This window comes from Antennarius striatus, chromosome 6, assembly GCF_040054535.1.
Source record: "Antennarius striatus isolate MH-2024 chromosome 6, ASM4005453v1, whole genome shotgun sequence".
NCBI classification, from domain to species: domain Eukaryota; kingdom Metazoa; phylum Chordata; class Actinopteri; order Lophiiformes; family Antennariidae; genus Antennarius; species Antennarius striatus.
In genome coordinates this window covers 8081665-8098454 of record NC_090781.1, presented here as the reverse complement: position 1 = coordinate 8098454, position 16790 = coordinate 8081665, and the positions used below count along the sequence as shown (strand labels likewise).

General features: G+C 41.8%; 2 protein-coding genes across 5 annotated transcripts in view; both read left to right on the top strand.

The window, feature by feature from the left end:
• The window catches only part of cux1a (cut-like homeobox 1a), a 62956-nt gene extending 56066 nt beyond the window's left edge, over positions 1–6890 (top strand). For all 4 annotated transcript variants that reach the window (XM_068316870.1, XM_068316869.1, XM_068316871.1 and 1 more), the window contains 2 exons: positions 553–817; positions 1033–6890. In XM_068316870.1, coding sequence (XP_068172971.1) covers positions 553–817; positions 1033–1540 — 773 coding nt within the window. In that variant the 3' untranslated portion in view covers positions 1541–6890. The remainder of the gene's footprint in view (positions 1–552; positions 818–1032) is intronic.
• cux1b (cut-like homeobox 1b) lies at positions 4428–10697 on the top strand. Its single transcript, XM_068317506.1, has 9 exons — positions 4428–4454; positions 7118–7346; positions 8073–8185; positions 8313–8429; positions 8595–8678; positions 9511–9567; positions 9689–9769; positions 9853–9917; positions 10012–10697. The coding sequence occupies exons 1-9, from the start codon at positions 4428–4430 to the stop codon at positions 10055–10057; spliced, it is 819 nt and encodes a 272-aa protein (XP_068173607.1). The 3' UTR covers positions 10058–10697.
• The last annotated feature ends 6093 nt before the right edge of the window (positions 10698–16790 follow it).

Below are 16790 nucleotides of genomic sequence, written 5' to 3'. Positions count from 1 at the left end.
TGCATCCAAATGCTAACGGGGAGAATTCTGTCCGGCAGCAGAGCCCAGAGCAAAGACACGGACCTAGTCTGGAGTTACCAGAGTTGATCTCTCACCCTTGTGGTTCGTGCCTGCTAGGCAGCACACAACTTTCCAGAGTGGTCTGACCTTCCTCTAAGGGTTTTTTCCTTTGCAACACTAATATATCTGGCAGCGTTTATTGGGGTTGAGAAAATGTCAACCTCATGCTAAGCTGCCATGAGCTGTTCATTTTTCAGCTGCTGGTGCCCTGAGTGGATAATGCCGCTTGTTCGCTGTAAAATGGAAGCAACGCTTTCCTCGTTTGAATCCCTGAGAAAGTCTACAGCTCCACCTAGTGGACAAGAATCACCAGCATATTTGCATTAGTATTGATATAAATCGGTTGTATTTGGCGGAATGGAATCTTGAAAAGCTTTACAGTCTAACTTATTCTAGTTTGATGCAGGACAATATTCTCTTTTGTGAACTGTACCACGCCTGCTGCAGATGTTACCGTTATTTATTCGCTCTTCTCTTTGTGTCAACTCCCAGCTTACATGAAGAGACGTCTGAGCTCCTTGAGTGACGGGCATTCAGTGGACACGAGCTTAGTGGGGACCGACTACATCCAAGGCTCCCAGAGCCCGGGACACCAGCACCTGAAGAAGCCCAGGGTGGTGTTGGGCCCCGAGGAGAAGGAGGCCCTGAAAAAGGCGTACCAGCAGAAGCCCTATCCCTCCCCCAAAACCATTGAAGAACTGGCCTCCCAACTCAACTTGAAGACCAGTACTGTCATCAACTGGTTCCATAATTACAGGTCAGCTTCAGGAAAGGATACTGAATATTGATCTGGTGTCAGATGGGCTTCAAAGGCTGGTTTGGGTCACTGATGATAAAAAATGTGTTTTGTTTCTTAAATTTGTGTTCACTAGCTTGTATGTAGATGTTTATTTTATGGAGATGTGTTTTTTTTTCTGTAATAAATGACCTTTTCAACATCTGATAGCGTGTTGGTGTGTGTTTCTCTACCAGGTCACGCATCAGGCGAGAACTCTTCATAGAGGAGATCCAAGCTGCTGGAGGGATAGCGCCCGGCAACGAGGGGGGCTCCCCTTCCCTGCGTGGGTCTAAATCAGGAGAAGGGGACAGCTGTGATGGGACAGAATCTGAGGGCACGGTGGAGACTCGCCAGGGATTGGGCATCGGCCTGGAGGATCACCGAGGATCATGCAAAGACCACGATATGGAGGCTGAGTCTGAAGCAGGGGGCTCTAATAACTCCCCTGCCGAGTTAGACTGCACCACCTCAGGCTTAGGGGGGCCGGGCTCCAGCTGCGGACAGGGTGGAATGGTGCTGTTTGGCCTCACGGAGGCGTCCTCCAGCGGCTCTGCCTCTAGTACTAACATCCCAGCCTCTGGCCCCGCCAGAAACCCCAGGGACAATAATCTGCGGAAGAAGAAAGCAGCAAACCTCAATAACATCATCCACAGGCTGGAGAAGGCTGCCAGTAAAGAGGATCCTTCAGAGTGGGAGTTCTAGCTTCCCCCCTGACCATCCTTCATTCCTCTTGTCTCATAACCTCACGACCTCTAACCTTGGACCCCTCCTGCTCTGTTCCAGTCGGAGAGTGGACACAGCCAAAGTCAAGCTCAGCAGCCATTTTTATTAAATAAAAAGCTTTCCCAAAAGAGGAAAGAAACAAAGAGTGGTTGGCAAAACCCTTAAAAAGAAGATTTACTGAAGACTTAAAAGAACAAAATAAGAGAACTTGTGTGTCTCTCTTATCTTATTATTATTATTTTTTTTAAATAAGTTTTGTTTTTGTACTGAGAAAAGCACTTAGCCGTCCTGCTGGCCTCTGGCCCTGCTGTACCTCCCCCTATCACCAGCCACTGGTGCATCAGACTGGTCAGTGCCGATCTGGGGTCTGACCCACAGCTGGGGTCGGAACCCCGGACTCGGTGACACAGGCAAGGCCTGACACAGCAGCTGTCACAGTGATAGACACTGATAGACGATAGATAGACAGGAACTTGTAGAAGAACTCTCACTTTCTTAAAGGAGATTTTTTCCGCTCTTCTTCTCACCTCCCAAGTGTCCACAAACCTCCCCTCACTCAGTGAGACGCCTCATTTTTCACACTGTAGAGTGACTGTTACAAACCCTTTGCCTTTTTCACTCACTTGCGTATGTGTGCGTGCGTGTGTTTGTAAGTTAGGGGGATTGTGTCGGTATGTGTGTGTGTTTATGTTTATGCACGCCCAAAAAAGAAAAGGTGTGCGTGTGTGTTCTCTTTTCAATGGCAGCATGTTTTTTTTTTCTTTTTAATCTCACTCCTACGCTCTTAAGAGGGTAGTAGAAGGCCTGTCGGCTGAGCTGCCGCTGTTACTGATGTAAGGAATATGAACTCCTGCCTGTTGTGTCCCACATCCTATCCTGCTGACAGCCATGTGATGGCCAGAAGGATCTCTTAATTCCTCACAAACACACACTCATCTGAAGAGGAAGGAAGGAAGGAAGGAACCCTCTTTTTGCCTCCCGAAACCCTTCTTTTAAAGATGAAGGATGATCTCTTTGTTTGTTTTTTTAAAAAAATATTGCAATTTGGTTGCCAATAAGAGATTGCACAGTCTATTGACTCTAAAAGAGTACAAAATAGGGAATTTTAGCGAGCATTTTTAATTAGTACAAAATAAGAACATAAAATAAGAGAATATCACGTTACTGTTTTTAAAAAAAAAAAGAAACAAATTAAAATGGAATGATGTTGCATTGTTGACATACTATACAATGGATCCACATAGTACTGTAGCTGTCTGACATGGTGATATTTTATGTGTCTATTGTTGTTTTAGGTTGTGCGCGTCACAGCTTGACCCAGCACTGGACCTGCTGGGTGTGTATGTGTGTGTGTGTGTGTGTGTGTGTGTGTGCGCGTGTGTCTGCACCGTCAACAAAATTTTCTCTATCCATTCAAAAACATGTCTTTTTATAGGCCAAATCAGGAAGAGAGAGTGTGTGCGCGCGCGTGTGTGTGTGTGTTGTGCACATTTGTATTTGCCTGCATGTAAGTCAGGGTCGAGGTCAATTCACTCCGAATCAAATTCAAGAAGTTGATCATCAATAACATTTCGAACAGGAAACAAGGGTTTTAGTGAATACGTTGCGATGTACAGTACCTGATGAATCTGTACTTTCTGTAGATTGTTGTCAAAGTGAATTCACCCCAACTCTGGTACGAGTAGTCACCACTCTCCTCCAGTTTCTCCTGTATCCAGGGATGTAAGTCTTTTTGCATTGAATTCTACTGTATACACTACAAATTATAAGGCATATCACCTCCTACCCGTCCCACACAAGCCCTCAGTGCCTGTCAGCCTACTGCCTCCCCTTTGTGTGTGGCGTATGTGTGTTTGTGTGTGTGTGTGTGTGCGTGCGCGGGTGCAAGAACACACGCCTGTCAGTACATGTGTGTGCACGTGTGTGCAGTCGAGGAGTGTTCAGTGTTTCTAATGAGTTTGGTCATATTTCGTATCTACTTGCACACACTACTAGTGCACAACTGACACCCTTCTTTAAGCTGTTTGATGCGTTACCATTACATTAATCTTCTCACAAAGTAGTGTAATACTATGATTTACTGTAGCTTGGATTTATTGCTATTTTGCATTTATAGTTTTGGTTTTTATTCTGCTTATTTATAGGTGCTGTATTTTTCATTTAATGTCTTATCATTTGAGTTGTCTATTTTTTAAGGGATTATACTGTTCCTGAGGGCAAGTAACATTTTTATTAGACGTATAGACTGCCGGCAGTATTGGTTAATATTTACAAAGATGTACTAGTTCTCATTTTGTTTGTATATTCATGAATCCTAAAGTTTAATGTCATTTCAATAGCTTCGGAGAAAAAAAAGTGTGTTTGCTACAGTTCATGCTCCCATAAGCATAAAGCTTCTACCACAACAGTTATGCTCTTAAATTGCTAGCTAGAGAGTCAAAGGACATATCAAGATCAACGAAAGTATGATCTCGTTACCTGTTTTCTATTCTCGGATGATGTTTTTGTTATATTTTAATTTTTAAAAAAAAAAAATTTTTTTTTTGCTGTTTCTTGGGCGCGCCCAACACTAATACTCGGCAGGGCATGCAGCTTTCTTTTGATGGAGTTCGCCCACTCTTTAATCACATTAAGGTAATTAACAGGTCCAAAAATGTACACTTTGTTAAGTAGGTCAAAAGAAATTACTTAAACTTGACAACACGTTAACTTGAAGGAGGTCATATCTGCCAAATTGAGATTAGAGAGGTGTTCCAGCTAGCAGATGTGCTAAGCCACATTGATCAGAGAGCCAGCTTGTCATTATGCAGAATTTCGATTGCAGTTTGTAACAAAGCACTTATGAAGACAGGGTCTGTAAAACACTATGACAGAGTACGATCCCGGCATCCTGGTAAATGTATGCCTTTAAAAAAAAAAAAAAAAAAAAAAAGTGGTTGTGAACCAAACACAGACTCGCATCTCAACACTAAAATAAAAAATTGAGACGTTTTCCTGGAGGATGAGCTGAATTCCTGCGCCACAGCCCACGAGTTTCAAACCACAGACACCTGTGGTGGGAAAGCGTCGCCGTAGAAACCAGTTGCTATCAAAAAATCTCTTCAGCCCATCGTCTCCCCTTTCTCAATATGCAGGTATATTTATAAGCTGTCTGAAGACATAGACAGACACATAAGATAAAGTTGGATTTTTCTAATGCGTCTTATAAGTTCTTGACTCTTCCTGTGGACTGATGTCAAACATCTGTCCTCCACTGAACACAGACGCTTCCTGCCTCCTGTTGAGCTGCTCAGACTGGACACCCTCAGTATATTTGCTGGTGAAGAAAAGCTACCGTAACATATAAGCACTTAAAGCCCATTCGTCATTTTATAGCCAGACCCATCATCTCACCCAAACCATGTGAGATCATCAGATTTGTGCCTTTAACTGCCAAGCAGGGCACCAAACTAGTGATGTCATTGGATGCTGACGACCTCGCCCGATTCGTTCATCGCATTTCCGTGTTTAGATCCAAATTTATTTCTCATCCGTCGTCACAACGGTACTCTAAAGTCGACTTTGTTTTTCAGCGCTCTGCATGGGGTTGTGTATGAAACTGCTGGAGCGCAGCAAAAGACTAGAAATCTTGTGTGTATTTATAACTGACCTCAAACATGCTTTGGTCCCGGTCTTATTTCAGATGGTTGGTTTTTGTTTTTTTTTCCCATGATGCATTTCTTAAATTGTACATAACCTAACTAGCAGTGAAAGGCCAGAGCTTTGAATGAAGGAGGAAGCATGCAGAAACAGCGTACACTGTAATAACACTGAATTTATTCATAGGGCATTTTGTATTGTTCTGTTTGTGTCAGGTTTGCTGTGACCTTAATAATGGCACTACAGGTATTGATAATGACGTGTGCCAATGCTAATGGTTATTTGGAAGAGACTTGTAAATACGGTCGATCAAGTAGCTATTGATTCACTATTGTCACAGTATGCTTTTGTTTTGAAGGCGGGAGGAGAGAAGGGACGATTCAGGACTTTTCCATGATCCACAGATATTTTTCTACAAATTTAAATCAGATGATTCTATACACTGTTGAATAACATTGTAAAGGTGTAACAGATGCTGTATATCATATCATGTTTTCTGAAGTTGTAAAGCTTTACTGTATGATCTGTTGAAGTCGTGGTTATTCAGTTGACATTAGTTGTAATGGAAGCCTGAACAGCAGCACTGGTCACCATATTCAGGAAAAAAAAAAAAAATGAAAGAAAGAAAAACCTCAGATGTTTTTTGTAATACTTTTAGAATATATCTTATGAAGTGGGTTTTGTAAGGAAACACTTTCTGAATCAGCGGTGCTGTATGCATAGCACACTCAGTAATACATATACACATAACGCAGCACAATACACTCATTCTTTAAACTTCCCCTCCACTTGCGTGCTTTATTTTGTTTTGTTTTTATTTTGATTGTTATTTTTGCTCACTTCTCACATTGGCTTCAGCTCATTTTAAGTCTTATTAAAAAAAAATATTTCCTCTTAACTGCCAAACTGTACAGGTTTTAATGCGCAGAGATCAACTTTGGAACAAAAAAAACAAACAAACAAAAAAAGGATAGCAGACTTAAAAGAGGAAGCAGAAAGCCAAATAGTGAAGTTCTTCTCCATCTTTGTCAAAAAGGTCGCTGCCAGTTCTTTGGAGATTTTGCTACCTTGTGTCGTTACTTCATTTCACCCATAGCTTAAATGACAGAGTAGTCTGACAACCAAATGACCTGGGGAGATCTTCACCCCCCCCTCCCACCCCTTCCCTTGTGGAAAGCTTTAAGATGCTTGTTGAGGCTTTAGCAAGTTCAGAGTGTTTTTAGACGATTTGTCCAACCTGTCATCGACAATGTGGAAGTAATAATGCTCATAACCTTTCTCACTGCTTTTATGTGTGTGCGTGTGTGTGTGTGTGTGTGTGTGTACATGTGTGCTGTAGTACAAAAGGCTGCATGACTGTAAAGGGATGGTTAAGATGTTTTTTTTTTCTTTTTGAAAGTCGTTTCCCGAGCACTTCTGTCACTCCTGAGATGCTTTTTTCTCCTTTCGGGTCTCCCTCCCTTTCGTTTATCCTCATGTATCATCGTTTCTTTTATCTTTCTATTTACTAAACGTATCATGTTGTTTGTTCTCAGCACTGTAAAACAGTCCCTTCTACAACATTGAAAAGCAATATCACTGTATGAAATGTTCACAATGTATTTGTTATGATTGACATTTGATTCATCATCATTATTATTCACATGCACCCTAGGTGTGATAATTGAAGTAAATCTCTTTTATACAAATACTAACTGTGGTAGTTTCTTTCTTTCTTGCTTTTTGTCCAAAATTGTGTTTTGTTGAAAACATGGATGATGTTGTGAAATAAGTATTCTCAGAGAAAGAGATCGTTAAGAAAAGCCAGGAAAGACTAGAGTGTAAGGAGGATTTTACAGGAGTGTTAATCTGCTTCTACAGGTGAGTTCTTGGGGGAATTAACAAAATATGAAGCAAAACCAGAAATCAACCACCTAGAATAATCTTCCTCTGCTCCCGGCAGGTCGCTACGCGGACCTGCAGGTGGAGTTTTCCTCGGCGGTGAAGACCAGCGCCGAGCAGAAAGCCCTCATCCTGAAGCTGGAGCATGACCTGAGCACCATTCAGGCCCTGTCCTCCCTGCCGCGCCCCGAAGCGGACGGATCGGAGATCAGCGACATGGGGAGCATCCCGGAGCCGGTCAAAGAGGCCAGCGCCATGTTCACCGGTACGTCCAGGACCTCGGATACGGACAGACGTTTGTGTCTTTGGCTTCTTCACTTAAATATAAACAACAACACCTCGTGGAATTTTTTAATTCTGTAAATATAAAACCTCAGAAATTTAGCAAAGTGATCTCAGAATAAAAAGAAAATCTTCATTTCTTATTTATCACAAATTCTTAATTCTGATTGGTGCACAGACGTCCCCTTTTCCCATCAGAGCCCCGCCCACTTTAAACCTACAAGAAGAGGCCAAAACCTGAGTAGATGTGACAGAAAAAAAAATCACAAGAACCTTTAAAGAGAACAAAATGTCAATGAGGACAGATAAGGTGGGGGGGCTTCTTTTAAACGTCCAAATATTCAGGTTAAACGTTTGATGAATGTTTGCGTCGTCTTAGTTTTGCGTTTGTCACGTTTAAATAGTCGTAGACGAGGTGAGAGCACGCCACCGTGGAGTCAGTTTTCAGAGTGAAGATGCTGATCATCTGTGAACTAAAATAAACCTGCTGAGCCCAGACTTGATGGGGGGGGGGGGCGTCTGTTTGAATACTAACCAGCCTGATTAGAGCCTCTCTGTTCTTACGTGTGACAGTCGGTACGAGTCCCGCTTTCTAGTGTTCGTTTGACTCAAAGTGGATTAAGAGCATCAAAACGGAGGCCCGTTGTCAGAGCTGGAGGCTTCTGGGGGCCGGGTGTTGTTTCATCTGCCGCGTCCCTGTTGTTTCCAGGTTCTGGCGTGAACCCCGGTGCAGAGCTCCCCCAGGGGCAGATGGACTCTCTGCTCTCTATCATCTCCAGCCAAAGGGAGAGGTTTCGCTCCCGCAATCAGGAACTGGAAGCTGTGAGTCATCACCTCTCAAACGTTGTGTCTTCCTGTGGGCTTCTCTTTGTTTTGTTTTGTTCTTGTTGGTCTGGACTAACGTCTCATCGGGTTGTTCCCTCCGCCGCCCCCCCCCCGCCCCCTGCAGGAGAATCGCTCCGTGCAGCAGACCATGCAGGCCCTGCAGAGCGAGCTGGACAGCCTGAGGGCAGACAACATCAAACTCTACGAGAAAATCAAGTTCCTGCAGAGCTACCCTGGCAGAGTGCGTGTGTGTGTGTGTGTGTGTGTGTGTGTGTGTGTGTGTGTGTGTGTGTGTGTGTGTGTGTGTGTGTGTGTGTGTCAGGTGACACTCTTTTTGTCTGATGTCTAGTTGTTAAACCTTTTGCAGGAAAACTAGTTAGTGTGTGTATTTTTCCCTGCACCGTAGGCTGAAGGGAGTGATGACACTGTGATGCGCTACTCGTCTCAGTACGAGGAGAGACTGGACCCGTTTGCTTCTTTCAGCAGGAAGGTACCGGAAACACACCTTCAGTATTCGCACCAATAAACAGCTTTTATGCCGTGGTCCGCCTTACCGACTCACCGAGTCGGTTGTTGTTGAGTCAGCACATTAAATAATTAATGGTTGTTGAGGATAACGTTCTGGTTCGGACCAGAGCGGAACACTTCCTGGTGTGTTTGGATGAAGGCGGTGACTCAAACGACTCTCAGGTCACACAGCCGATGACAGTGTAGAAGAAACAAGTCCATTTTTGCTATTTCTATACTTTTCATATTTTATTTTTTGTTTCTATAGTTACCAGTTGAATTGTGACTCATTCTGTGAGCGAGCTTTGTCTCAGTTAAAGGTGTCTTAATTTAAAAATTGTTAATAATTTTAAAATCTTTTAAATTGTTGATTTGAAAATAGAGCCTGTTCAGGTTTGAGGATTCGGATTCAGCAGGAACAACTTTTTGATTCCACATCGCCGAGGGTTAAAGCTTTAATTTTCCTAAAGTATGAACACACTTCAGGAGGGGTTTAAAGTATTTCTAGCTCCTGCTTCATGTTGTCTAAAGATTGTAGTTCATTCATTTCACCGAGGTCGTCCTTCCTGTGTGAGATCACGGTCGTTCTTTCATCCGTCTGTCCGTCCACCCATGAAAAAAATGACTTTTGTCCTAAATGGATAAATGCACCTGTGATGGTGGTTTCTTGGAAACAGGAGCTGGATGTAGCTGAACCAACGACATCATGGCGTTCAAAGACTCCACACAAACAACAGCTGCGCAGAATGTTTTTATTCTGTGTTTGTATTCACACTTTCCAAATCCAGTGTTTTTAACAAAAGTCTGCGTTACAGGAGCGCCAACGCCGATACCTGAGCCTCAGCCCCTGGGATAAAGCAACTCTGGGTCTGGTAAGACACACACACACACACACACACACACACACACACACACACACACACACACACACACACACACACACACAGACTTCTCACACTTGTTCTGTACTCATCCTCCTGTACTTCCTGTCAGGGTCGTGTGATTCTCTCCAACAAGCTGGCCCGGACCGTTGCTTTCTTCTACACCCTGTTCCTCCATTGTCTGGTCTTCCTGGTAGGTCTCCTGGACTTCTGAAGAGGTTCTGCTTCTGCAGCGTCAGCGAAAACTAAAACTGTTCACTCGGCTTTTTTGTCCAGGTGTTGTACAAGACCGCGTGGAGCGAGAGCATCGGCAGAGACTGCACCGCTTTCTGTGCTAAAAAGTGAGTGCATTCATTCGTCCTGCAGTGGAGGAAATGCTGTTGTGACCATATTAAGAAGTGATGGCAGTTCCTCATTCGTTTCTGTTACTTCCAGGTACGCTGACCACCTCCACCGCTTCCATGAGGACCAAAACCTTTAAGCTGACTCACCTCAGTGAGATTTAAGGGGTCCAAACTCCTACTTATGGAGTTTGACATAAATGCGCTCCTCATGAAGATGTTTTCCTTTTGTTCTTCTTGCAGTAGCTGACATCTCCACTAGGGGGCGACTTAAAGCAGTGAAATGGTTAAACAGTTAGAAAAAAAGCCACTTGCTTTCATTTACAAATTCTTTGCTTTAACAAGGTGAAATTAATTTAGAAATCTAGTAAGCACATAATTTAAGGTTCATTCTTCTCTTCTTATATTAATAAATATTCACATCCCATCACTGGGACTTTATGAAGGGTCCAATCCTGTGTGTGTCTTCCCACCACCATACTTTTTTGGAGGTAGAGTTCCTGCTGGAACTTGTGATATTTAGAGATTTACATTAATAAATAATAAGGCATTGGTAGAGTTATTATGGTTAAAATTATAATTAATGATGAATGGGTTATGAAGGAGGGTGTGGACTGACTTAGAGGTTATGGTCACCATTTAATTGTTTGTTTGCGCCTCTCGTGATTGATGAGGCAGCAGGTATAAACTAATGTTTGCAGGGTGTTTAATTCCAGTATGGATGGATTTCTGTGCATGTTTCCTTCTCTGTAATGATATATTCCAAATAAAAAGTGTGCAATTAAAGTTTCTTTCGTTTTTATTCCACATTTCGTCATTCCATTTATTTCAGATACTGATGTTAGAAATAGAAATGTTGGGTTTAGAGACAGAAAAGGGGGTTTCAGGTTATTTATGATTAAAGAGTCACATTATGAGGGTCAAACCATAATGTGGATGCGATGACATCATGGGGATAGTGGGCGGAGGCTTACATCTCTAGATGAGGAATATTTATATGAGTGACTGGTCAGATTGAATGTGCTGCAGCTCCTTCCTGCTGGCGCTGGGACACTGTGACCTTCTATTCACATGCAGGCTGACGGACAATCTCCCCCCCCCACCCCCCACCCCCAAACACACCAGTGACCATGTTGGAGTTTTTTTTTTATTTAGATGAATCATCATGTTGCTGCAAATACTCATCTGTGCTACAAGTACAAAGAGATTCATTAACTTTTCATGAGATTTTTGCACAACAACAAGAAAAATGCTACAAATGAATACTAATACTTGGTTTTTAAACATCAATATACTGTAATACTATTGGATTTTATATTTTGCATTAGTGAGGGAAGGTCTTTGTGACAGAGGAGCTCCATTAATGTCTAGAAGCAGAGCAGATCTGCTGATCAGTGATTCCTGCTTGTGTTTGGGTTTGACTGAAGACTGCATTATTCATGAGAGGCCTCCTCTTAAAGAGCACCTCCACTCACCCCCATTAAAGACTAACGAGACCGGCAGACCACACACACACACACACACACACACACACACTTCCCTATCTTATGCCTCTTTTCCTTATCAATCACAGCAGATGCCAAGCTGTCAGCACAATTACAGCTTCATGTTGTGCTCCACCTTCGGTCCTGATTGGACGCGAGCACCTTTGACCTTCTCTTAATCTCCACCTCCTCTCCTTTAACTGTATTCCTCCCTCTTTCCTCTGCAGCTTCCGTCTCTGCGTCTCCTGTCACCCATCGGCAACCCCATAAATATTAACAACCTCCATCTTTGGAACAACAAAGGTCTTAAGTAAGCCTAATGGCCTGAGGTTCTTTTTTTACTGCGGTATGGTTCGTTTCACTGATCTGTGTGCTAACGACAGCACGCTGATGGCTCGACAATTTAATTTGTGCACTGTCGTGTTTATTTTGAGGGAACAAATGTCATCCTGGAACAACCGAAGCCAGCTGTTGGGTGGGGACGCCGCCGGATTGACTCAGCTCCTGTCGTGGAGGTGTTTCATTTCCATCCTGGGTTCAGCAGAGGGCAGTAAAGTGTAGTTTTATTGTAACTATGAATTATTTAGCTAACTCTCCTGAATGGAGTCCCTCTTGTCTGTTGACTCGCATCTTCTTCCTGCATCTCTGAATCCATTCTCCCCACTGCTTTTTATTGGAGCCCCTAATAACATCCTTCTATAACTTTTTAGTACATAACCCACTGTCTGGGATTGAATGAGAGACATTTTTACAGCTGCAACCAGTCGTACTTTCATTTTTGTTTAATTGATCTATTCTTATTACAGGTCCAGGTTCCAGTAACTCAGACTCACATCCTTAATTTCTTGTCTCTCTGTCATTTGTGGGAAATGGAACATTCAGTCACAAGCTTTTATTCTACTCTCACTTTCTATTTTAACTTTTATTTCAAAGATAAATTCTGGTCGTTATTTATGTTGAAATTCATCATTAAACGAAAACTAATGAGTGAAAATGTATAAATTAAATGAGCATCAAGAGGTTTGAAGCAAAACATTGTTTCACAAACAGGAAGTTTGAGGAAAGAAAGAGAAAACACTTGTCAGAACACTTCCGGCTCCATCTCATAGAATTCAAGAAAATGTGAGAAAGCTAAAGACCTTGAGAAGGAGACAGCGTTTGGTTTGAGGGTTGATGTAAACACTCCACACTTAATCCTTGCTTTTCATATCTGTTCTCATTTCAGGATCCTCTCATTCATTTCTCTGTGGCTGAAAATCTCATTCAGCCAACGACACACCATTCATGATTTCTCCTCTTTGTGTTGCTAAGTAGCTCTGACCATAAACTGGCGAGGACTGTTACATGGATGCTGGGGGTGTGTGTGTGGGTGTGAAGGAGGGAGGTTTGTTAATGGCTTTCAGTGTGTGTGTGTGTGTGTGTGTGTGTGTGTGTGTGTGTGTGTGTGTGTGTGTGTGTGTGTGTTTGAGACCAGGCGTTGGTTTATTTCATGGATAAATCAGTAACGTATTCTGGTATCTCCTAATCCTCTTTGGAAAAGTCTCTGTTCCTCCTCTCTCTGAACGCTGGCGGTTTACCCCCCCTCCATCACACCCCCTCACCACCCCCCCTTTGGGTTGTTACTATGGAAACAGGCCTCTGTCAGGCGGCTCCATGCTGAACGCTCCCTGGCTCTCTGATTTACTCTGACATGGTCTGCCTGAATCACTCGGTCAACTGATCCGACATCAGCAAGTCTGTACAGAAGAACATGGAGGACCCCCACCGCCCCCCGCCCCCCGTCCCCCGCCCCCGTGTCTACCCTCCATCCTGCTCTGAAGATGACATGAAGAAGGGCTTGTAATTCACAAACCAAAGATATGACAATAGTCAACCAGAAACAATCCCAACTCTTCCTTTGACAACAACAACAACAACAACAACAACAACAACAACCACACACTTATTTGTTCATGCGTGACTCATACGACTTGTTAAATATCAACCAATTAACTGTTTAAATCGTAATAACGGTTCAAAAATCCAATCAACACTTCAGTTTTAATGAGATATGTGTATTCCTGATATGTAAATGTCAGGTGACATAAAGCCAGAGATGACATAACGGGCATGCAGTCTTTCATGTATGTCGCCTCCTGCTTATCTCCTTTCACTATAAGTCATGTTTTTCTAAATATTCTCACCTTTGGATGTTTGAGCTTCAGAAGAATCACATGTTGATTTTGACGCTACATGAACTCAAACAAATACTGTTATTTGTGATTAGTGATTATATTCACTATAAACATTAAAAAACATTGTTTATTTTTGTAAATATAAGCTTATTTTGATGGATGCCAGCAACGAGTTAAAAAAACACACACGGACAGACTCAGAAAACAGATGAAGTGTTTCCAGGCGACGTTCGGCTGAAGGCTGAAGTCGTTTACAGGCAGGATTTGAAGTTCACCACGAGAGTTGTCATCAAGCAGTCTGCAAATCATCGCATCCTGTTTTTATTTATGTTCCATTGTTTATTTATACACAAAAAAGGTAATCTTTGGGAAATCAGTGCGGTATTGTTCGATGGTTCTGTAACAGTTCATCACATTTTAGATTTGAAGCCCAACTTTTCTTGGACCGAGTTGCAAAAACAAAATGATTCTGATTAAATAAATTTAAAAATACAATGACATGGATGAGGATATGAAAACCCAATGGGACAGTGTGTGAGTGAATGCATACTTCCTTCCTGTTTAGCACACGACGCCGTTTCCTTCCTGTTGTTGTTTACTGTGTTGTTAGTGTGTGTGGTTCGCTGTGCTATCTTAGGCTCAGGTCCAGAGAGGCTCAGATGACATCATCACACACACATCATGCATGGTCTCCTATAACCTCTGAGAGAGGGAAGCAACCTCAGGTACAACACACACATACACACACACACACACACACACACACACACACACACACACACACACACACACACACACAAGCTCCAGCGGGTCATCTGAGGATCGGAGCTGTACTTTTCTTCTCACCTCTGTGAAGTAATTTGCGGCTGAGATTGGTGCGATCCGTGGGGCAGATTGACGTTTGTGACACCGTGTGATGAGATGTAACACAACCCAGTCAGTACCCCAGTCCTTCCAGTACTGACAAGGTGTCTGTATGCTCATCAGAGAAGCCCCAGCTGGTGGACTACACAGTTGGAATGCTGGGATTACCAACCTGGGATACTCCAGGCCCCTTAAAGCCCCACATTCTCTGCGCGGAAGGGAGATCGTCGCCATCATTAGATTGATTTCATCTGATCTCTTTCTCTATTGATCTCTTCTAAAACAGCCCAGCGTCCATAAGTAGTTTTAAGAGCTCTTTAATGTTTGGTTTGTTTTTTCTGGGCTCCTGTAGAAACATGGCAGAATATGGAAGAGCATTTCTCACTTTGTACTTAAAAAAATATCATGTTTCTATTTTTCTAGTAATGATAACCAGACCTTGAATTAATGTATTATATATATATATATATATATATATATATATATATATATATATATATATATATATATATATATATGTATGTATGTGTGTGTGTGTGTGTGTGTGTGTGTGTGTGTGTGTATATATATATATATATATATATATATATATATATATATATATATATATATATATATATATATATATATATATATATATATATATATATCTCATACCGCATTTTAATTCCTTTTCAATCCCAGGCACTCAGTGTTCAACTCAGACCCAGAACTATTAAATTTAAATTTGGGTGAGAAGCTGAAATAAAACTATATAGATTTTGCTTGAATAAAAAGTTTGGATAAAAGAAGACTCAGATTGTGAGGAGAGAGGACATTCCTGGTAGATTATTTTGTAATTTATTGTATAGCTGGAATAGTTGTACCCATTATCTCACAGGAAGGAATACTTCACACCATGTTGACTTTTCCAGATCACGGATTATAATTTCTGGTAAACCCATCTTCAGAGGCTGTTTGTTTAATCAGAAGGTGTTTTTGTGGACCCCCCCCCCCCGCCCCTCGCTGCCCTACAAGCACTGGACATCCTTTATGCATCATTTTGTCAGGTGCAGTTTGTTTTCCTCTGAGTTTTTGCGAGTTAATTCTACGGCAGAAAAATCCACTGTTTTCCAGCGGGTCAGGTTTCAACATTAAAATGCATCCCGTCAGGGTTCGATTAAAATAAATGTAAAATAAATGTAGCTACTCCTTAACGTTAAATAGCTCTGACTTTATTACTTATTCAAGTTACAAACATTACAGTTACAAAGAAAAAAAAATATGTTCGCTTCTTGCTGTTATAACATAAATTCTTTTAATTTGCCAGGATATTAAACCCACAGAACTCCATCAATCAATGATCAAACTCTCTAAAAAAAAAAAGAAAAATAACGTCAAACACAACTTAGGACAATAACTTTGTTCAAAATGCTTTTGGCAAAGTTAAAATGAGCTCAATTACTGCCTTATGGGAAATGTAGTTTTGGTCAAAGCACACTTTTCACGCATTTATTTTTAAACACTGTGATTTTTATGCTCTTGCGGGCCACATAAAATTATATGGCGGGCCAAGTTTGGCCCCCGGGCCTTGAGTGTGACACATGTGCTCTAGTGTGTGTCTGCACAGGGGTGAAATGGGAGGACTAAAGATAAGTGATAAAGGACGAGTCCAGGGTTAAAAGGGGGGATTTAGACACTGAAGGGACTAAAACAGAAGTGATGTGACCCCCCCCCCCCTCACACACACACACACACCTCCTCACCCCCTTTCGACTTATCCTTCCGGCAGGAAGCGTGTGAAGATCAATAAGAGGCGAAGGTTTGTAGGGAGTGACTCAGAGACAGTCGTCACACAGCTGCTCGCTCTAACAGGGGTTTGAATTTAGAGAACTGAGTCTGAGTATTTGTCATTACTGCAGATAAACCTGTCTTCTGTCATCATTCAATCACATGGATTTTGTGAATTTGTACTAGATTCAGGATTTTTTTTTTTTTTTTTTGCTATGGGAGAAAGACTTGATCTGATGTTTTACATAACAATGAAAATAATTTGATTCCTCTAATAGAATAATAATCAAAGAAACAAACAATTACTCAAACCAGATTATTCATCAACATTTATTCTGAAAGGCAACCAAGATCTCTAAACTCGTTTCCTTTATGTGGTAACTTTACGCCACAGGAAGTGCAAAAAAAAAACAAACCCTGATAAACATTTGAATAAATATAAAAAACAACAATGGACAACAACGTGTAAACAGTAGAAACAAGCATAAATGATAATAAAGTGATAAAACAAATTATAAGAGATATTACTTAAAAGAGGAATGGTATTTATATCAGTTGAAAATTTCATTTTTTATCTAGAT

Excerpts from the sequence above, each read along its gene's own strand:
- cux1b (XM_068317506.1), top strand. The coding sequence starts at position 4,428 with ATGACAGAGTACGATCCCGGCATCCTG. Across the intron at positions 7,347-8,072 it reads GGCCAGCGCCATGTTCACCG|GTTCTGGCGTGAACCCCGGT; the intron begins GTACGTCCAGGA and ends TGTTGTTTCCAG. Across the intron at positions 8,679-9,510 it reads TTGCTTCTTTCAGCAGGAAG|GAGCGCCAACGCCGATACCT; the intron begins GTACCGGAAACA and ends TCTGCGTTACAG.